Source organism: Lagopus muta, chromosome 9 (genome assembly GCF_023343835.1).
Source record: "Lagopus muta isolate bLagMut1 chromosome 9, bLagMut1 primary, whole genome shotgun sequence".
NCBI lineage: Eukaryota > Metazoa > Chordata > Aves > Galliformes > Phasianidae > Lagopus > Lagopus muta.
The window spans coordinates 11490781-11513802 of record NC_064441.1 but is presented as its reverse complement, the minus strand read 5'-3'; the positions used below and the strand labels follow the sequence as shown (position 1 = coordinate 11513802).

Genomic DNA, 23022 nt, shown 5'->3' with positions numbered 1-23022 from the left:
TAAAGGAACCATTTGCACCTGTGGTGGTGAACAGGAATGCTAAAAATGCATCTATTATATGCAGAGAAAAAGGACCAGGAGAAGGTGAAAAGGAAATAATAGGATCCCATTAAAAATCAGTGAATATAATTTTGTTCTAAATGTAAGTGTGGTAGGGTGTTTTCTCCCACTGATTTCCTCTTTATCCAAAATTCCTTTATTTTCTGAAAGAAAATCACATGGTTAACAACTAACAAATCAGCCTTACAAGAAGCAGCACGCAGGAATGCCAGACTGCAATGGTTTGGAAATATTTTAACTTAGGCTTTCTGAAACAAACAAATAATCTACTGACATGAATTTTCCTGTGACAAAAAGGGAACAGCAACATTGGGAATGCTACAGCAATTTGAAACAGAAGAAAACTATCCTTCCTGAGTTCACACGGATGAAACAAATATACCCTATTTTCCTTATGCAGTATAAACCACGCAGTGGTGAGACGTTAATTAGCACACCTTTGGATTACATGCTAAATAATTTAGCAATTGAATTTAATAATTTATGCCTTTATGCTTCATTCATTTTAATAGAGATAATAGAAGTTGAAAATCAATGAAGAAGTTTATTATAGCACTGGGTACATAAGTGCACATGAACCACTCTGATATCAGAGTGCAGTCAGGTTACGCTAAGCAAGCTCTACAAACCTTCTTGTTGATTGACTTGTTCATAAGACAGGACATATTCCTCTTGGCCACCTGGAAAGGCAAATGCAAAGAAGTATTTATGTATCGTTTTCTAAAGCAATAAATTTACATTGAGTCATTTAATGAAGAGCAACAATACAGACGTTCATCAGCAGAAGACATGTTACAGTGATACTGATGGAGGACGTTGTTAAAGAGCGATGAATTATAAAGCTCACAGAGATACGCCACACAAAATTTTGAAGCGTAAGATGCATACAGTATACAATTTCTTCAGCCATGTTAGCATGTCAAACTGACACCAAGCACAGGAAGTATTTTAAAGCAGAACTGAAATGCTCTTGCGTTTCCCTGAACAAAGTGCATGCATGGTGTCATTCACTGCTCAGGCACTGCCACCTTCTTCATGAGCACTTTCCATACTTAAATGTTTCTGCAGCATTCTTCTACACACAAAGCTGAAAGTCATGCGTGTCTAGGTGTACAGCTCTCCCAGTAAGTTTTGCACGAAGTGGCATTTATACAAAGACCTCCAACCACTCCAATTCCACAAAACAATATTATCATTGTATATATTTCACTACTATTTCACTAGTAAGCTTTTGAAGATGAACTTGAACTTGAAGAATGTTCTCTATTGCTCTCAGCTCCAGAAAGCATATCAGCAGTGAATGAAACTAAAATAACTAGGCTTTGACCTTTAACAGCTGCAGGCTTTAAAAGGTTAGTGCAAGCATCTGAAATATACCTCAGTTGCCATCTCTCTAAAAGAACATCTCTAGTCCAACAAAATGTCTCAGAGTAAGATTACTTGCACGGGAATCACTAAAAATCAACTCCATGACAGCAGAGAATTTGTAATTCTGAACATACAGGCTAAAATTATATGACAACACTGTGAACTCTCAAAAAATGCAGCACTTCAGTAACTCAGTTGAGTTCAATAACTCACTTTTAAAACATTCTTTTTGGTTCATAAGCCATACTCATAACAGGCAAAGGAACACACCAATGCTATACCACAGCCTTTTAAAAAAATAGATGGCAGATGAAGGCTTTTCTATATTCATATATTGCTTCAATACACACGTTCTTTATTGAACAGCAAAGCCCACTGATCTTTTAAATCTGAAATTTACAATGTCTAAGAGAATAAGACTGACTTATAATAACTTTGCATTCCAGCAATACATGAACAATTTCTTTAATTTTTTAAGGTATTGCAAGTGAGTAATACATTAAGACAGACATGAAAACATGCAACCTGAATATTTTAATATCTCAAAAAGGCACTCATGCAAATGGATTTTAGGACAGTATATACTTTCAGAACCCTTTTTAGGCTAGGGAGAGGAACAGGGAATCACCAACTATCAACTTGTCCATGAAATATCCAGCCCACAGAAAATTAGATACTTCTTTGGAGAAGTCACACTGCTATAAGGTCAAAGATTAGTTAAGCAAACTATTAAGGAGACAGTAAGAATTATAAAGCATCCCCCAATTGAGGGCAAAAAGTATATATTGTCATTGCTTTTTCAATACTGTTGAAAAATGAATATTAATAGAATGAACCTTTTGAACAACCGTACTCATCTGTAATCAAGATAACTTTTAGACAGCAGTAAGAAGAAATTAAAAAAATAATTTTAATAAAAAGTGCTTCGAATTCCACAGTGAGATAAGTAAATCCATAATATTCATAGTAAAATCAGGGCTTCTTAAGTAATATAGGAGTGAAAAACTAACTAGTAGTACCAGTGATGAACTTTAAACATAAATAAAGCATTTCTGAGAAAAACCTTGGGGAAAAAAAAAAAAAAAGAGGAAAGCAGCAAATTTATGGAGAAACAGTCAGAGTTAGATAGTTTTAATGGTATGTCATTAAAAACAGTTAAAATTTGTAAGTTAGTCATATATGCAAAGGCAACTTCCATACACATTTAATCTGTGCTATTCTCAGTGAACATGAATGCCTCCGCTGCTCTTTTTTTTTCTTTTTCTTTTTTGCAGCTGGTCTGCAAGTTTCAAGCACTGTAAGCACTGAGGAACTTGTACATGTACACATTCTCTCAAGTGTAACCATCTGCATGCAAACTCAGCCCTCCTTATTTCTGACAACATCTGCAGCTTCCAAACAGGTGTAGCTGTTAGTGAACCACTTTCCTTACTACCCTGCCACAAGTGGCATCTGTCTGTGAAGTGCCTCTTCTTGGGTTAACAGGCACCCAGGAGCAGATCAGTGAGCAGCTCTGACACATCACTTGACTTTTACTGTTCCCTCTTTTTGTGCTCCTCTATGAATCCTCAGTGTTTAGCCTGCTTGCTCTGCTCTACCCATGGTTCCTGCTCTGGACTCAACAACCTCACTGAGGCACTGTTCACTGGAAATGACCAAGGAGACAGAAGTGTCTGTAGAACAGCATCCATCAGCATATTACACACTGGAACGTGTACATCTGCAGCTTAGGCAGAAGCAAACAGCACTGTAGCTCAGGTTAGTGAAAATGGTAATTCAGTCTAGTACTTAAAAGGTAAACTGGTGGAGATGAGGGACGTGCACAAGCACAACTGTGCATCTAGCATGCTAATTTATCACAGCTGGCTCCAGCACCTAACGTGTGTCATGTTGCAAGATAATTCAGACAAAGCACCTACACTTGACAAAATAGAGAAATGAAAGCTGAAAAGCAAGGGTAAATACATGTTTGTTCACCTTTACTTTCATCAGAAGTATCTACATGTCTATCTGAGCATTGTTGATAGGTACTACGCTATGTAACAGATTACACCCCCTGTATTAAGCACAATAATCATTGTATTTGTCAACATTAAATTTACATTTCGGTTTTAGCAGGTCTAGCTAACATGGATAATTTAAATAAAAAGGAATTAATTCAAATTAAGCTGAGCAATGACAATCATAAATCACAACAATAATATCCATAAAGGAGGTCTGCAATGATTCTCTCTTGTCAATTAAAAAAAAAAAAAGACACTGGAATTTTGCAGTACCCAATTAACACACAAACATGGACTTCAATGGAAGCTTACTGGGAAGTTCAATTTAACATGTAAATACCCAGGAAAGACAGACAAACAAAAGCAAAGGAAGAGCTACTAAACAAAGGCTCTAAATAAAGAACTTAAAAACACTTACGGTAACTACTTTCACTATCGCTGGCATTAGAGGTTACATGCTCTGAAATTGCAACACAATGGAGAAAAATAAGGAACACAGACTAATGACATGAGTCCAAAGGAAAGAAAATGACAAAAATAATCCAGATGAAAGACAACAGTGATATCAAAATGCCGAAATCAATACATACTGCATAGAAAAGTTTTAAGGTACTTCTCATAGCTCTCAGGATCAAGCTTAATTTCACACAAAAGGAATGGATGTTAATAAAAAGAAAAAACATTAAATAGCACATCAAAATAAGATTATGAAAAGTACACATTCGTATTTCACACACAACCCTGCAATTTTTAGGTTTTCACTTCCATGTGAATATTACTGCGCAAAACTTTTATAACAGAACCACCTGGCCACTTTTCTGGATTAAATTAAAGTCTAGCAGTCATAATTCCAAAGTTGGTTATTATTGGTCTTCTGCTGTAGACCAAGAAACCCCTCAAAAGTGGTTTCAGAAATGGAAAATTAATGCTATTGCTACCAGGATTTTTATTTATTAAGTAGTTGAGGCCACATATGGAAGTATCACCGCCCCCCTCCTATGTGCAATTTCAGAAACATTGTGGGTTAGAATTAAGGGAACAGTTACGATCTGGGAAGAAAGGTTATCTTCAGTGACTAATTTTACTATCCCATAAACCCCTAGCACTCTACTTGTTTAGTATCTGTCATGAAAGAAAAGTCATGACTCTTATTGTAAGTGCAGAAATGGTATCAGGGCACACAAATCTGATGGGGTACTCAGCAACTGTAGAATCTTGCTGTGTAAAACTAATGCTTACGTGCCTCCTCTATCAGCTCCCCCACCACCTGGCCAGCAGTGCCCTGTGAGCACTGTAAGAGTTCAGCAAGTCAGACAGAAAAACTCTCACGGCATCTGTTAAAGCAAGCTTTTTTGTTTGTTTGTTTTTAAAGAGCTGCCAACATCAGTCACCTAGAGAGAAGATTGACAACTGCTGAAATTGCTATGGCAATAGTTCTGCTATGGCTGTGAAAATCCATAGGTTAATTTCAATAATAAAAACACAAAAACAATATAAAAATGACATTAACAAAATATATGAGTATCAACAAATATACAAACACAGTCACTACCAAGGACAAACAAGTAGGTGCTGGAAAGCTTCTGGACAGCAACTACAACACACTAATGTCATAATCACCTAAAAAGTAATATCTTCCTGAAAGCAAAAACCCCCAAAACATTACAAACTAGAAAAATCTTATGAAACAGTTTTAGAGTCAACCTCCTTATGCCAGTAGAGCACCAGTCTCAAAGAGATCTGTTAAAAAAAAAAAAAGTAATTTTTCAGATGGAGGTTAAAATAACTTGGGAGTATTTTGATCACTTACTCAGGCCTTTTGATCCCATGTCGTCAGGGACCTCCTGCAGAGTAGTCCCCAGAGGGCAAGCAATAAAAAGACAATCACAAAGAAAATAATTGTCAGTAATATATAAAATTGGCGCTACGACAGGAGACAGTTCCCAGAACATCACAGGGAAGACAAGGCTATAGGAATGAACCAGACCGGCACATGAAGTGTAATCACTGGTGCAAATGACAGAGAACGGCTGAGGATGCGGTTCATAGCAGATCTGGTCTCAATCTGCAAATTAAGTTTTTGAGAAGATGCTTTTTTTTTTCTTTTTTTTTTAATGCAGGCAAAAACAATCAAATTCACCTCTTTTCATTAAGGAAATCAAATTAGAACAGGATGACTTTGAAGCTGCTGGTCCAAAGGGACTGACTGGAGAGCCTGGTAAGCTTAGACACACTTTCCTTGCTGCTCTGCACTCTCCTCAGAATGACAACTGAGGAACCATTACTGACAGCTCCGAAGAGCTGTTATCTCCTCCAGTTACACATATGCACGCACTCATCTGTATTAACCAGTTTACTGCAAACTGGGATATACTCTTGGTTTAAAATTTACCTTAAGAGCAAATGACTGATGGCATTCATCCTACAGATTGGATTGTCGTTTGCACGCCAAGCTCGTTAGCCTGTTGCAGCTCATGAAACTGTCTCCACGGTAACACCCTACTGCAATCTAGCAGGCCCTTCTACTGTGCTTTCTCTCCATGGAGTGCCACATACTTACGGTCAATATCACTGGTTTCCTGCTCACTCTGGTCCTTGTTCTTGTAGAAGGGAAATTTTCGGGAAAAGAGGTTCTTTTTACGCTTGTCATTGAATGACTGCTGAAGAAGAGAAGGAGGGGCAAAACAAAGGATGTCTAATTCTGTGTGAACAAAGGCCCAGACCAGCAGCTTTGTGGAAGCTGACTCCTATAACCACATTATGCAGTGCATATTTCAACTTAACAGCATCTTCTCAGCTCATGTCAAATAGAGAGAGATCAGGATCATGGCTTTGCTCACCCTCTCAGTATTTCACATGCTTACTGCAAGCAAAGTGACAGGCTGGCTCACCCTGGAAGGCCTGACCTGCATTTCACAAACTTCAGCTTCTTGTGAGTGTAATGAGATGTGAAAAAACTAGGCTGCTAGAAGGTGGCCAACCCAAAATGAAACGAAGAAACAAAGCCAATGAAGTCACTGATATTATCTAGTACAGGAACTATGGTAGTTTGGGGGGAAAAAAAATAAGGTATTTACACATGCTGCTACAAACAGCTAATGTAAGAGCACACCAGAAATGTGATGCCCCTCTGCAAAGGTCAAACTGTAAATACTTTGGTGACAGCTGCTAAATAACATACCACTGGCATTGCACTGAATTCTCTAACGGTAAAACTAAGAAAGTAACAGTGAAATAGTAGAAATGGATTAAAAAAATGTGTCTCCTTAAAATAAGATTCTTCTTGTGTAAGCGATGAAGAGCACAAATGTATATTCATTCATATATACCTGAGCTTACAGGTATAGTTACTGAAATATTCATATTTTAGTAATACCTGCTGTCGTGTCTCTAATTGAAGACACTGTGACTGCAGCATCTCTAACTTACATCCTGCAAAAAGTAAATAAAGAACCTCGATGCATAAATAGATCAGTAATTACGCACAGAACCGGTACAGCTAACTTCATGCTAGCTGAAATACCTTCTTTATTCCTTTAAGCATCAGTGAATCATCTAACCAGTTTTGCCAAGCTATGTAATTGGCCATGCTTGTGTTATTTGGTTTGCAAAAATTCTATCACTGGGAGAATGGTAAAAGCAGGAAAATGCCCAGCTTGGTTTTGTGATCTTATGCAGCTGGGGGTCTGTTTATTGGCAAACCAAACACAGTCAACGTGCCACAGGAGGTAATAAAACTTCCACAAAACACTTTTTTAAAACATAATTTTACAAAGAATCAAAATATATTTCATTAAGTCAGTAAAATTATATGAGCAGCTATTTCTAAAATTTAAACCACATTAATTTTCAAAGATTGTTTGACCTCATTTAATCCAGTCTGAGCTTTCTTTCTCGATGTACAAAATGTGGTAGTAAAAAGTTACACTACCTTTGTTATCAGCCCTAAGCATGGAATAAAATACAGCAACAAGCAGGAGGCAAAAAGGACTCATGTTTCAAATCACTGGCCACCTCTTTTGGTACAAGTACAAAACGAGCATGTGGCCTTCCTAAAGAGGATGCCTATAGTGCTACACAAGTTGCATACTGCTACTCTACTAACAATGCTTCTGGCCATCTGTTTTAATACAGGCTTGCTTGGCAGTATCACATACTGAAAAATCCAGTGATATTTTCATTACCACTGTCAAGACAAAGATATTTCATCAAATCTACCAGGTGTTACAGAGGCACACAGTATCGTAGGAGCACCACCAGTGACATGAGCACTGAGCTCTGGATGCAGCAATAGTGTTTTAAGTAGGAAACACAGAAACCTTTAATTGGCTGGCATCTGTGTTTGACTAAAACTGTCATTCCTCTGTTAGAACTGGCAAACTTTCAACCTGACATACGGACAGAGGAACTTATTGGACTTGACTTCTCATAACCAGAAATTTACTGGGATCTATATAAGACAGGCAACAAAGAAATATGCCCAAATGATCCTAGCTGAGCATGATGAAGAATGCTGTAATGTGCACTCTGAAAGGTGAATGGCTCACATCTAGCCAATTGTCTGCTGGGATAAGACCCTCAGGTCAAAACAATATGAAAATAAGGGAAATGATAACAAAGCAAAAATGGTACTGAGGTGGTGAGATTTTGCTGTGATTAAAGAAAGTGCTGAATTTATTTTGCTTCACAAAAGATATTCATGTTTTTCATTTTAGTTTTGAAAATATTTCATAACATTAATGGTTTTAACTTTCTCCACAGTAAGTCTTACTGAACTAATATGAAAATTCATATACTGCATGTATAATGGTCAGAGTCAGTTCCATAGCCAAAAAAAAAAACCAAAGAAATTAAAAGAATATTGGACTGATTTTGAACAAAAAGATTAGCCAAAAGATTACTTTTAAAAGATGCCATGATTATAAAAAGCTGAAGAGAATTGCTTATTAGTTGAAAATGCATAGTAATTACATTAAATTCTTCACAAGCCCACCGCAAATCATGATCAGGCACTACAAGCAAGAATATATTAAAACAGAAGCAGCACAGAAAGTTAGGTAAATGTGTGTATGAAAGGAACGGGGGAAAAATAATCACTTCTGCTCCAGTTTCTTAGTGTTACTTAAACGTAAAGGAAGGCAGACTTTACTATTTGCCATCACTAGGGTTATTCTTTAGGATTTTGATGTGGAATTTTTGAAGAATTGTTCAAAATTGATGTTTCATACTGTCCATGGAGATTTATCACATACAGACACAGGAATGCACGCAGTCCATGAGGAGTGTATGCTGCAGGTAACTTACTGGGAAAAATACCCCCATGACAAACACAGGAAGAATAATTTAAAGGAGAAATTGCCATGTTAAAACATTTACAGCTGAAGCAACAGATTGCGAATAAGTGTAAGCGTGTTTGCAAAACGAAGTGTTACTAAAACAACTGCAGTTCTGTATCAATGGCAAGCGTAGTTGCTTTTCCACTCAGTATCCCATGCATATGTTTGGTGCTCTGTTAGCACACGGTGTGTGTTAGCAGGGTACTAACTGCTCTATTCCAAAACGCTACCTCAGGTAGATCAGTAACTGTTCACAGTTTGGTGGTAGACAGACTACAAGAACATGCAATTATCTTCTCAAAGAACATGGAAATATTTGAAAAACTGTGTAATGTAAAACGATCTGAGGTATTTAAGCCATTTGGTTCTTATGCAACTCCTACAAGTGAACTCATAATCCAAAAATGATGGGTTAAAAGTTACCACAGTGATTGATAACAATTTATTCCAGTAGGAAAATACGCAGGAATGAAAAGAGAAAAGCAAAATGCAAATTCTCAGAGGGATCCTCAAGGCAGACTCTAACTGTTAATCAGAAAATAACTAAAGGCACTGATTTTGCTCTAAACAATTTGCATTTTAAAAACTTAAAAATTTAAAAATTAGAAAAACTTGACATTTTCTTCATTAGTAAACTTAACAGGAAACCTTTACCACGGAGGAGAGGAATGCATATTTGGATTTTGATATCTTTAAAGTATACAGATACATTATTGAGGCTTTAGTGCTTTATATATTTGGTTTTTGAAGAAAGGAAAACACTAACCAAAATAAAAGACAAAAAATAAATTTGGATCTAAATTAATGTTTGTGCTGTCTGAAAAAAATGATACATGAAATAGTTTCCTCAGGAGCTCAGAAGCACATTGCAGACTACTCCAAAAAAGCAGTTACCTTGCCTCCTCACCACTCATCCCACTGTCCCACCTTATGTACTGGGACAAAGCTGACATACCAAGCAGTGACCTGCACCAAGTTACTGACTGCTATTTCTTTGGGACTGAGTTATCCTTCCATCCACACTGCTTACTTTGTATGACTCCTGCACAGCCACACCAGTGTTGGTGCCAACAGAGAGCAGGGCTGAGACAAAAACACTTGAGAGATGGATGGACACTGTATGGTTAGTAACAGGGAAAGACTTAATGAGTCCCTTAAAGCTTCTGTAGCCACAGGTGTAACAAAGGATGTATTTCATCCTTCTTACTGCGCACAGTATAAAACCTCATTTTATCATGGGGACCCTGATGAGCAATATTTTCTTGTTTTCTACATGCATTACAAAAACTTTAACAAAAGAAATGTTCTAATTTTTCTGAAAATTGGTAGTAACCCTCTTCCAAAAAGGGTGTCCAAGAATACAATCCAGACCAAAGGGTTAAATAGCTTTACAAGAAGAACATGCAGTGCCAGTAGAAATGTCTCTAGTCAGTAAGTGATCACTATATACACCTCCTGCTGTATTACAGACTGAAGAATAGTATCTATTTCTAAGCTAATTCTTTAATTTGCAGTTTTGGCAATAGGTTACTATTCATATTTGCTTTCATTTTCAGAAATATTTTCTTTCTACCTGACAGAATTTAATCTTTTCACTAAAAAATGATATGGAACCTTAATGCATAAACCACAGAGGACTGTTACCATTCACAACACCAGGTTTAATTAGCACTTCATCAACTCACCCCTTTCTCTCCTCTTGTCTTGGAATTGAATTTCACTGTCTTTAAACGGGCTCGTTCTTTTTTCTCAACTCTACCAGAAAGAAAAAAAAACAACAAAACAGACAAAACAGTTAAATGAGCAAAATTCATTAAGTTTAAATTAGTATTTGTTAAAGTATAAGTGTAGTGCTCAAGTGCAGTCACAATCATCAACATCATATTACGCAAAACTTACTTTGCCCCTACTTACACACAAATGGTGTAGTATTAAACTAATATCACATTTCTAGTAAAAGCAGCTAACTTGCTAGCAGGATAAGGAGAAGAATTTGGAACCACCTTTGTCAACTCAGGAGAATACAGCCCCTGAAGCCACTTATGATTCCTCACTGAGCGAATTACGATCACACTGCAGATTATTAGCTTTTTTTAAATGACTGGATGATGTGGTACAAAATAAACAACAAAGAGCAAAACTGAATGTCTACAAATGTATACATATTAATCATATCAGACTATTAATGGCAGACATCTCAGAGTCAATTAAACATCACGACATACCTGCGTTTGCTTGGGATAACTCCAATTTCATCACTTTCTCCATCTGGAGTTACCTGCCGTGCTTGCCACCATTCATCATCAGAAGCATTAATGACATGGAGAATATCACCAAATTTGAAGTTCAGTCCTTGACTTGGAAGGCCACTGTCTTTAGTCTTGTCATAATCAAATAGAGCTCTACATTGAAAAGAAAACAAATTAAGTACTGAAAAAGGTGAAACAGGGGGCTGCAAATAGCACAAGTTTTATTCAAGCTGCCTGTGTGCTCAGAAATGACTGCAGCATTCTGAAAGGTGCGAAGAATAATGCTGAATGCAATCTCTCCCCCCACACATCCACAGATAGTGTACAGCACAGTATTCACATACAATACATTTGAGACCTTTAATGAGTGAGAATAAACACGGCCCAGAGCAAAACTCCAGTACTTGGCAGAAGCTTCACAAGAAGATATCTCCTGCAATTCAATCAATACTTTGCATAGAACAAATTGCACATCAGTGTAGGAAGAAAAAGTAAATTTGACGCATGCAGCCCAGCTGAAAGTTCTGCAGTGCACTTTGTTAGAAGTTACAAAATGGAAATATTTCAGGAAATAAAAGTTACTGTCCAATACTGCACAGGAATACAATACGTAGGGATGCAAAAAATAAAAAGCTCAAAAATATGGTCTGGACAGAATGTTGCTACTATAGTATCAAAGGCAATAAAAAGTATATGAACTCTTCTGGAAAATTCCCTACCATTTCAGAGGAATCCCATCCTTCTTTCTAATATCACCTATTTTGAACAGGCACCAGTGCTACCTGCAGACTGGCTGCAGGCTGCAGTTTTATTCACGTTCTCTTTGCTAGCAAAGTCAGTTTATTCAAGCTCACTGCTACTCTTGCTCTGTACTGCTTCCTCCCACCTTAGTTACAAAGCAAAACTGTCAGGAAAGGGACATGGTACACCACACTGAGGAATCAATACAGATCAAAGTTAATTTCTCCCTGTTGAATCATTTTAAATCTCAATCAGTTCCCTGAGGAACAGAACAGATCTATGGTACACTTCTCGCACCACAGCCAAGGATTTAGTGAGGATGTGGAACTGAATGACAGGAACCTCTCACAGAAGCTAGGAGAGGCTCCTAGGATGCTTTAGAAAGGACTCATTTTACTTTTCAAAAAGGTGCATGAACAGATGTCAAGTGAAGTGCCTGTAATGAAAACGGCCAACAAAAAATCATGTGTTTCCTCTGACAGCTCAATGGTTTCTCAGTGACACACCTGCTTAAATGACAGCCTGTCTCAATTTAGAAATTTGATAACAAGTCCATCACAACCTTAGGAGAGCAGTGTCAACAGATCAAAAGTATTTTATAAAGGGATAAAGGTTTTAATGAATATTTTCTTAAGAGTTGTGAGCAAGATAAAGACTTTAAAACAGCTAGAAATACAAAGGGCTCTGTGTACGATGAGCCAAACAGTGCCCAGAGTTAAGAATTTCTTTCCACGCCAACCAATTAACATGGTGTTTCCTGTATGCCTGGAAAGTTATCAGATGAGAACTTAATTTACACTCAAGATGCCTTATGTATCTACAGATTGCTATATCTAAGATAGCTCTTTGATGAACTGCTTGGATGGAAAATTTTATTCCTGATTAACGTTACATGCAAGTATTTAATGTAAGTCATAAGACAAATGCCACGTTTTCCAGAGTGCCTTTTGACCTGGCTGTGTTTGCTACTTGCAATACCACAGGCTGCTGATCAAGTTCGACTGAAGCATTTCTTCTGCAGCGTCCTTGATGAACAAAGTAATGAGTGCATCCTGGAGCAGCAGAAGCATCCTTCTGTACTTCTTCATGAAACACAAACTAAACTTACCTCTTCAGAATGAATGAAGGTCAGCATGTACAGGAGTTTCTCTTTTTCTCCCTGACTTTTTGGGAAAGCTGTTTGAAACTAAATGTCTGAAGTGTCGGAACAACATAAGGATGCCCAATTAAATTCTTCCTGCAGTTGAGCATACTTTTCAGGCCTGGTGCTAACTTCAATCTTATTTTTCAATGGATCTAATTAAGATTTCCTAATGCTTCCAAAACTGTGCAGTTTCTTCCACTTGGAGATGCAATTATTTTCTACTCTCATGCAAGGGGAGAAATCAGCACCATTATTTGAATCTGTAACGTATCGTGCTGGCTGGAAGAATGCACGGGGGTGAACGTCATATTTAAATCTGCATTCTACACACACTGCACAGACAGAGATTTGGCACACAAGATTAGATAAAGCATGGAACAAATTTACTCCTGTCAATATATTATCAAAGAAATTTGATCCCATGAAAGAATTTCACTTTTTCACATTTGCTTTTTCAATTTGCAGATGAAGGAGGACAGCATAGAGGTGCAGCTCAGATGTAAAATCACAAATATTGTATAAGAGAATCCCTCTCCTCTTAAAATAAAGATCAGAAGAAATATAAAGCAGCAATCAGAGAAGGGCACTAAACTGGTACATCTTAATTAGGGGAGAGAGAGAGAATTAGCTGTGCAAATTCAGGAGTTAGTCACTGCTGAATTGCTATATTTGCACTGTCCTCCAAGGACTGCTTGCTATTGATCATATATACATGCAATTAAGGAGAAAAATCTGTCCTTTTACTTTAAGTTGCATCCTCAACCAAACACAACTATTTTTTCCTTAACATTACACAACACCCCCACAATGCTGTTTGCAAGCTACCTATTCATGAGGATATAATGGTTCGGTTGCATGGATAGAATGATGCAGCTCATTTTACTCAATACTTTGGTAACATGACTTCCAGAAATCACCACAGATTATTATTCCCAAAGTCTTATTTCAGAGTTTTTCTGCAACAGTGATCAAATGTCTATAAACATACCTCTGCTGGGCTTACTATTTAGTTTAGCTTACACTACATGATTTTAAAGGCATATCCAAAAAGCCCAAAAATTACAGAATAAGTTCAACATCAGTTACTGAGACTAGTTTTGAACTTGCTCAAGTAAAAGTACAGAACATACCAAAGTAACTTACAGAGCATAAGTGGGACAGCCAACATGTTCTGTCAGTATCTAGCAATATGTTCAAAGATCCTTGAAAGTTACTTCACTGAGGTCAAAAATTGCACTGGAAACCAGAGAACAGATGTGAATCCGCCCTGCGTGTAACCACGTTGCCTACCAGACTTTGGCATCTTTGGATACGATGACAAGATTAGGTCTCAAAAACCATAGCAGCACTCTCTGAAAAGGGACGTGGGTGGAGAACTACTTTTCACAAGGAATTTTTGCATTTTAGATTTTCCTTCTAACTTCTAACAGAGCTGATTAGCAAGTTTCAAAAATCTTTCTTGGAAACAGAACCACCAGTTTCCACGGGGCTGCTGCCAACATTCTGGAGAAGGCTGCACTTTTGGCAGCTGACAAAGTCAGAAGCCCATCCTCAACCATTCCCAGGTTATTTCTATCAGGAGAATAAAAGCCACATAGATACAAAACATTTGTCAGGGGCTTGAAGAACTAGATGAATGCATAAACTGGAATGTAAGCAGTTTAAAATCTGTAGCTATAAGCTATAGCTAACAATGCAAATTGAAAGTGGTTGAGATTGTTTAGGCCTAGTTATACCATAAACACTAAAGTGATAAACTTTGTGATTGTGGATATTAAGGTCTCACCATCATACCCATAAGCATACATAACACATGTACATTGCACAAAGCTTGCCAAGGGGAAAAATCATCAATATTGTAATATCATGATGACTTAAAGACTGATGGAAAAACTGCACAACTGCCTAAGTGGATCCAAACCTGAGCAGCTATGCTGCCCCACCACCACCAGACAGACCTCTTTGAACCAGCAGTTGTGTTTGTGCAGGTGTATGTACAGTGTACAACCAGAGAGAGATGAACTGAGTGAAATACGGTGCTTTTCTTGGAGGTTAAAGTTACTATCACTTTATTTAAGCCTTTATTCTGGGTCCTCACGAACGCAGAAGCAGGTCAAGAAAGTGCATTGGGGAGAAAGCAGGGACAGGGGAGAAATAACTGCAAATGACAGAAGTCTGGTGGAAGATTAACCAGTGTCACCATGCTAAGGAAGTCCTTAAAAGATCTGCTGCTGCATTAAAACCCCCCTATTGGCTTCTAAAAAAATCAGCTCTGTTCAGCAACCTGTTATTGAATATAATGGAGATAAAAATTGACTATTATAAACCAATTTACTGCGACTTTCACAGTGAAGAAGTAGGGTTTCACTGCTTACAGCTAAGACTATATTTTCAACCAGCATTTCACTTGATAGCAATATCACTCAAAGCAGATCCTAAGACTCCTCTCTCCTAAGCTGTACCTATTTCTGAAAGGGACCTTGCTTATAGTGATCAGGGAACTACTACAGATAAAGTGCATTTAATCACGCTTATTTTTCTGTTTTGATTTACTCTGTGGCACTGCAAACAGATAACAAAGCACAACTGGAGACAGGAACTGTTTGAGGTGGATTCTAAAGGGGCAAAGGCAGTGGAGCCTGAGCCGAAGATTTTTGCAGGTAAACCAGTGAGGTCCTGCAACATTTTAAATCAAATTTAAAGCAAGAACCATCACTAACAAAGTCTGGTGTGAATACATTCTGGACTCTTTCATGAAGCTACTGCTGGCTCTTATTCAACTCAGAGATGAGTCAGATTGGGAAACTCAAACATCAATTTATCTTTTAAAATTCAACCCTTCAATCCATATTTCTCATTTGAAACGTTACACCTTATCAGTATGTCATAACTGATCTAGGAGTAAGGGTCACCTTGCCAGAATTCCCTGGGGAAACTACTTATTTTCTTAATTATTTCATGTTCTTATTTTTTCACCACTCCTTATATCTCCACTTCCTTTTAGACTTCTTCATGTTTGATTTTGCATGAAAAAAATAAGGAAGGATATTCAACTTATTCACTCTGATGCATTTGATCCCTTGTTTTCCAAGGAAATTATTCTGTACTACAATTCTATCGAATTTCTTGATACAAACTGAGAATATGACTAAGGCAAGCTGAAGAAAATCAGATGGCAACCTGTCAAAGCTTAAGCACAGATTAGAAATCAAAATGTAACAAAGAGGAGAATATGCAGAGTTTTGTCACAAAAACACAAACTGAGTTAAGCCAGATGTTAAGACATCATGTAGTTTGACTTAAAAAGATAACTATGTGTTTACTGAAGGATAATAATCTCAGACTCGGTACAAAAAGCAAGTAAATGCACCACTTTTCAAAGTTCTCAGTGCTAATACTACTTTTCCAGTTGTGTTACTATTTTTTCAGTTGTATTACTTTACTCAAACTGAATTAAGTTTTGATTTTAATATGTTGCAATAACAAAAACATCAAGTTCAGCAATGAGTGAGTATACAAAAATATAGAAATGCTAAGTCTTCAGAAAACAGGAAAGCAGGAAAACACACTTGTAATATGATAAAGAAGATGATTACCTGACATATAGGGATCTCTTCTGGCTGGTTCGCAAAGATCCTGATCCTGAACTAATGCTACTGTTCATCATCTGCTCCCGTAAATCATGTATTTTAGCTTCAAAACGGCTGTATTCTGTAAGAGAGGGAAGCACTGCTATTAATTTTCTCTGTACCTCTGGGGATTAAATTACTCAGAAAAATACTGAAAATCTCAAAAAGTAAGTATTTGTTAGAGTTTTGGTTTTTTTTTTAATGCAAAAGCTTCAAAGTTCTAATGTTTTAATTATGCTTTTTTTTGTAATTAAAAGCTATATAAAGTCTTACGTTTATCAACTGAAATTGAGTTTAAAATAAAGCAAACAAACAAAAGCAAATATCTGTCACAGAGATTTCACCATTCATTCTACAGTTTACAGTGACCAATCCTTCCTAATTAAAACATAACTCTATCAATCACTTCACAGTAATAAAAACACAGAAATTTTACACCATGACCAAAAATAAAGCTTAGAATATGTACCTGAAATGCACATATTTATAATCTAAATTATATTTTTAAAATGCTATGATGTGAGAATTACAAGTTTCTGAAAAGTTGGAACTGAATTGATACTTCAGAATTGCTGGACTTGAGTAAGATGCAGGATTTAGCAGTACGAGGTGGGGAATATGCGAAACATTATCTGAATAAAACAATGCTCCCATGGGACTTCAAGGAAGGAAAAGAAGTCCAGAATTCTGGCATAAATCTCAATCCAATTGTAAACAGCATGAAGACATTCAAACTCCCTCTATATAATTATGTCCAATGTTAATCCTAGAAAAACGGATTGTGTTCTTAAGCAGCACTGTGTACTAATAAAACTAAGATAAATACAGTTGATTTTATCTACAAAGGCAGACAGCAAAATAGCAATAGTTTCTTGAGGGCAAACATATCCTAAAGCGAGGTACTTACGTGTTGCCAGCATGAAATATGAACTCAAAACAAGTAAGTTTTTCCTTCAGTTCAATAGTTTGGACTTCAGGATAAACAGATCCACTTCTAAAACCTTTCTAGTCAAGGGAAATGCTCTACAGCCACCACCTTCGCCAGCAGACCACGTGATGCGAGATTATAACAAGTCAACATTGGGAGAGCCAGGGTGTGCACAGCCAGCAGCTGCTGAGCTGGGTAATTTGTGCTCTTCTCCCTTGCTGCACCTCAATCCCTGTGGGCATCGAATTTACTCAAGATACGCAAGACTGATTAAAAGGGCTCTAAAATGCAAAAAATCTTGAGGAAATCTCTGAACTGCACTTCTTTGAGCAGCCATCTTAAATAGCACAATTTATCCTATTATGTTCTGTAGGACTTTCTCCCCACACATGCATCAGGCAATAAGCACCAAAACGTACAGCAATGGTGTCTTTGTACAAATGAGGTCTGGATCAAACAATTTACCAGCACTAACCAAACTGATGACAATGCCTGACGAGAAAAACTGTTTCCACACTACTGATGTTAGTACTGATATCAAAGGAATTCAGCATGACAAGATGGCAATGTAAGAGGAATGTGAGAAAACAGGATTTTTTAGAAAGCAACATTCCCTAGGGGAAGGACCCAGATACAGAAAGAAACATCTCCTCCTGCTGTGCCACTGCTGCACCACATGGTGTGGGTAAGTCCCCTCATTTTCCTCAGCTTTTCCCTTTCCTCATTGCTGATTCTCTTATCTACTTAGACTGTAAGCCCTGAGACAGGAACCCACTTTTCACAAGGACTAATCTAAACAAGATTTTAGACAGCACCTGCGTATCTGCACTTCATTTATATGAACACACAGGTTCATTTTTAACAGCTGCTTTGTTTCTGTTTTAGAGGTAAAATTATATAATAATGACTTAAAAGGGCAATAGTCTCACTTTACAATAACAACTGGGGAGCAAGCACTATGTTTATCAAGAGACAGGTACCAAAACACAGGAATGAATCTGAGACATGCCAAACCTTTTCACACAATGAGACACTGCAGGTAGGGCAGGCAAAAAGCTCATTTCCTTCGTTAGCTTCTCTCCCTAGACAAGACATGGCCACATTTCAGAACAGCTGATAGCCAGTTCCTGAGATAAGGGAGAACGCGGTGCTAGTCCTTATGAGGAGACTGAATGCTGCCTAGAATGAGGTTCTCTGAATTCTTAACCACTCATCTGAGTCTACTGTGAAGGGATGTGCTTTTTATTCATTTTTAACCTGCCCATTAATTAATTCAAATCAGTGTATCACTAAAAACAAAAGTTTCCAAGCACACTGTCTACTGACTGAAACATGGCTTATCTGAAAATTATTTATCTGCTCTAATTAAAACAACAAAGAAGTTAATAATAAGGCAGAACATCGTTACACAGTTAAATTCATACTGTCAGGATTGCTTGCATGGTAGAAAAACATTTTATTCATTCTGCAAAACTCTTTTGTCTATAAAACCGACCATTTTCAATGTCACCATTTAATTTATAAGAAACCAAAATTTCAGCCAAGGGGTCTGAGCAGTGAAACTCTCCTGGACTGCCACTCTGGTGAGCCACAGGGATAAGCAGAAAGATGGTGAATTGTCTATATCGGCTGTGGAAGGTGAAAAAGAGGCAGCTATGACAGTTAATTTGGTCTGGAACACACGAGCTAGCAAAGAGAAATAAAAGAACAGAAGACTACAACCAGGGATAGAAAATTCAAAAAGAAAAACAATTCATGGAAGCATGGATGTATGCACTGGGAACAGATGGCAGCACAGCACTCAGAAGCAGAGATTCCTACATATACTAAACCCACTAAGAGCTGAAAAAGTTCACTTTAATTAAAAAAAGTATGCCTCTTGCATCCCTCTTACCATCTGTCTGTGGAAAGCCCTTCTTTAGTGAGCCCCACTGGATCTGTCAAAGCAGTTTCCGCTGAGAATTCTGTGCTGTTTTTTCCCCCTCCACTCTCAGGATACTCACAATTCTCCTTTATGTGCTGCCTACAGACACACTGAGAAGCAGAGCCTGGCAGTAAGTTAGAACAGCCACCATCACAACCACCTTGTACTGACCTTCCACGTGCTTCCAGTTCTCGGCTGGTGAGGCAGGACTGGCACAGCATGCAGTGCAGTGAAGCTGTATTTACGAGCTCTAGTAATGAACTACCTCTATCTCTTGACTATCAACACTGATATTTGATAAATTCATAGGTAAAACTCATGTGATTATTACAGACTGTAGTACAAATTTCAGGTGGTAGAGAAAGCTGTGGAGCGTATGCCACTTACTATGACCAAACATGTGCCAAGATGTTACGTATGAAAATATACAGTAAAAGCATTTCAGGTCATCTGGGGAGAGATAGCACTTAGCTTCAACACCAGACTTTCTATATTAACGTGGACTGAGACAACCACAATGCATTCCATGTGGTGGCTTTCATAGATTCACGCCTCACTAACCACTTGAAAGACCCCAGCCATGCAATTTCAAAATAGACTAAAAAATTGCTTTTGTATTTAGTTCAGAATTCTTCCCACAGAACCTGCAAAATTCAGAATGAGACTACATCCAGCCACTGCCAATGCTGAATTTACCTAGAACACGCATTTACAACTTGCAAAAGGCTGACAACTTCTTAAAGACTAGCAATTTTATTTATTATCTTAAATAGCAGAAGTGAAGATTTAAAGGATTAAAACATGAGTAAGCTGCTTTACAGTGTTATCTATCAGGACTATTTATAGCAGAACCCTTCTTCGAAGATTAATGGGACAGACTTTAAAGGTAATTTAATTGACTAATCTGGATTATTCACAAATCAGTAGAACCAGGTACAAACAAGCAGGAGAAAAAAAAAAAGGATGAGTAGAGATCACATACCTCACAACATCATAAAACAATTTTTTCTAAAATATTTTAAAATAGTTTTCATTTTTTGAAATTGAGAAATGCTTTTAAACCACCACTGGCTTCAGCAATTCATGTACTCCACCAAAATGTGATTGAAGCTCAATCTCTTGATATGCAACAAATATGGAAATGTAAGTTCTGCAAAAACATTGTTACCAATATGCTGCTTTTACAAATGGGAAACTTGTATTTCCAAGACAAATGTTCAGAAAAATCCTTTGCTCATGGACGTGAAAATGCTACCACTTCCCAGAATGTAGTTATTCTGTTTTAAATGCCACAAGAAAATAGTGCATAAGAAGCAGCATCACAGTGAGAAAAATTGGCTCACTCCTGGCCATTGAAAGGTAAGCTTTAACAAAGCATTACTTCTTCTTTTGACTCATTGGCTTTAAAGACAAAGAAGAATGAAAGACTACAAGGATGTTGTACTTGGATCTTATTTTCAGTCAATGTATACATTCCACCAAAGCAAAAAAAATAAAACAAAACAAAACAAAACAAAAAAAAAAAAAAAAAAAAAAAAAAAAAAAAAACCAAGGGAAATGGAAGTAAAAAACTGGCTAATTAGGTATTTGAGATTCAAACTCCTGATACATTTTGCAGTGGTTCACCATGAATCACTTACATTTACTTTAATCAAACTAGAAGAATGTGCCTGTATCAGTAACATACATAAACAATGCAAGTTCAGAAGAGGTGTTTTGTTTTGGTTATTTTGTGTTGTGATCTGTTTTCTTTTTTTTTTTGGTGTTTTTTTTGTTGGTTTTTTTTTTTCAGAACAGATGAAAATCATCTCTTGAGGACTTGGCCTCACCTGCTAATCTTACACTGATCCTCCCAATCACCTAAGAACATTGGGCTAATCTGATCCCTAAGCCATCTCACTATTCTTTCAGAGAAGTGGATATACAGAGACAGACTTGATCACGTGAAATATAGAGAAAAGTGTAGATTTTAAATTCTAAATAACAGGCAGCTGATAGTTGATGTGGAAAAAAAAAAAGCACAAACCTGTTCTACTAGTTAAAATACCTTTTATGTGGATTGTTGGGAAACAAAGCACTGCTATCATTTCCTGTTGTAAAAGGCTTACCTGCATTTTGCCACTATTTTGAAGGAAGGGTCAAGTGAGCAACAAAAGAATGCCGATGCCTGCTTTTGTTTTCCATGACCTCTAAGAGCATTCTTCACAATTACGTGCATGTAACTGACATTAGTAAAAAACATGAACTTAATTGACCAGTTTTGAGCTAGGAGACTTTAAGAAAGAAAAAGTGCTTAATCCACAAAATGATTTCCTACCCAAATTCCATATTTTAAGTATTTTCATATTTTAAATGTATTTCTTTGGCCATTTTTCTTATTTTAAAATGTTTGCATGCACTCAACCTACGCAGAGTTGCGGTTGTATTCTGGCACCTCATCCCTCGTCAAATGGCCAAATCTAACCTTCCAGAAATGTTGAGGTAACCTGTATTATTATGTTGCTCTCAAAACACCAGCGAGTGTTTCAGATGACCTTTTAACTTCATTGGACATAATGGAAGTGGAGATGTCCATGTGAAACGACAGGAAGAGGAAAATAAATCCCTCCAGAGGCTGCACGTCTCTGGACAGCCTTATACTCCCCCTTGCTGCTCCTCTTCTCACTACATTCCCTTCACACACTGCTATGTATCACGATGGTTTCAGCAACCAGCTCTGAATAGACAGTCCAAGAGATACACAGAAATACAAATGGCTTAGAGCTTCCATTCATTCTTTCACACTATTATCATATTTTTTCCTTACTATCCTACATTTGTGGAAAACCTGAAGAAGATACAAATAATAAAAAAAAGAGAGAGAAGGCAGAGTGGAACTGAGGTATCTGCAGAATTAGAGAACAACAGAAAAATGTAATGTAATGGTGCAGAAACCTCTACAAATGAGAATGGTTCATCAAATGCTTTTGTGCACCAGAGGAACATTGTCTTCTTAAAACTGCTTTGGGTAATGGTTCTTTGCTTTCAGTAGAACTCACTATAAAGCAAAATCCCATTTTATTCACAAATGATGTCCTAAAGGGAGATAGAAATGTGCAGTGCCACAGGGAGAATAACAAAAAGGAATTCAAAAGGAAGAGGAAAATGAGAACAACATCCTGACTTACTCATCAGCTCTACAGGGTAATTCCTATCTTCCAAGCTTCTGTTCTTTTCTACCTTTCAGCAACACTCAGCCCTAGCAGTTAAAACCAAGTGCTCTCTCTGATAAGCACACAACATGTGCGTGCACGTACCACACAAGTACGTACGAGTGCAATCCAGTATGACTCAATGTCTCACTGCATCTGAATTTAGGTGAGTTTTAAGGTAAATTGTAAAATGTGCCAGGAGAAGACAGAAGCCAGCTGGCTACAGCTGTGGCACAAGTGTACAGAAGTGGTGCATGATGTACAAGCCACTTTAGTGAACAAGAAAATATTTACACTTTTCCTCTTTGGCTTTCAGCTATTCCAAAGCATGGGTAAGTGTCTGAAATGTGATTGAGTATAGGAGGCAAATTTTGTAAGGCATCGCTAAAATCACTGAATGTTGCTGAAAATAAAACTCATGCCCAGAAAGATATTCTAAGGTATAAGAT

The 23022-nt window shown here is 37.3% G+C and overlaps 1 protein-coding gene across 20 annotated transcripts in view; it reads right to left on the bottom strand.

The window, feature by feature from the left end:
• DLG1 (discs large MAGUK scaffold protein 1) overlaps positions 1-23022 on the bottom strand; it is a 130059-nt gene that overhangs the window by 7790 nt on the left and 99247 nt on the right. For 7 of the 20 annotated variants that reach the window (XM_048954320.1, XM_048954321.1, XM_048954327.1 and 4 more), the window contains 6 exons: positions 16498-16612; positions 10993-11169; positions 10453-10522; positions 5992-6091; positions 3850-3891; positions 690-740 (listed from right to left, as the gene is read on the bottom strand). In XM_048954320.1, the coding sequence (XP_048810277.1) occupies positions 690-740; positions 3850-3891; positions 5992-6091; positions 10453-10522; positions 10993-11169; positions 16498-16612 (555 nt within the window). Of the gene's footprint in view, positions 1-689; positions 741-2264; positions 2301-3849; positions 3892-5241; positions 5276-5991; positions 6092-10452; positions 10523-10992; positions 11170-16497; positions 16613-23022 lie in introns of all 20 variants that reach the window. The other 13 variants (XM_048954324.1, XM_048954325.1, XM_048954333.1 and 10 more) reach the window with 5 other exon arrangements.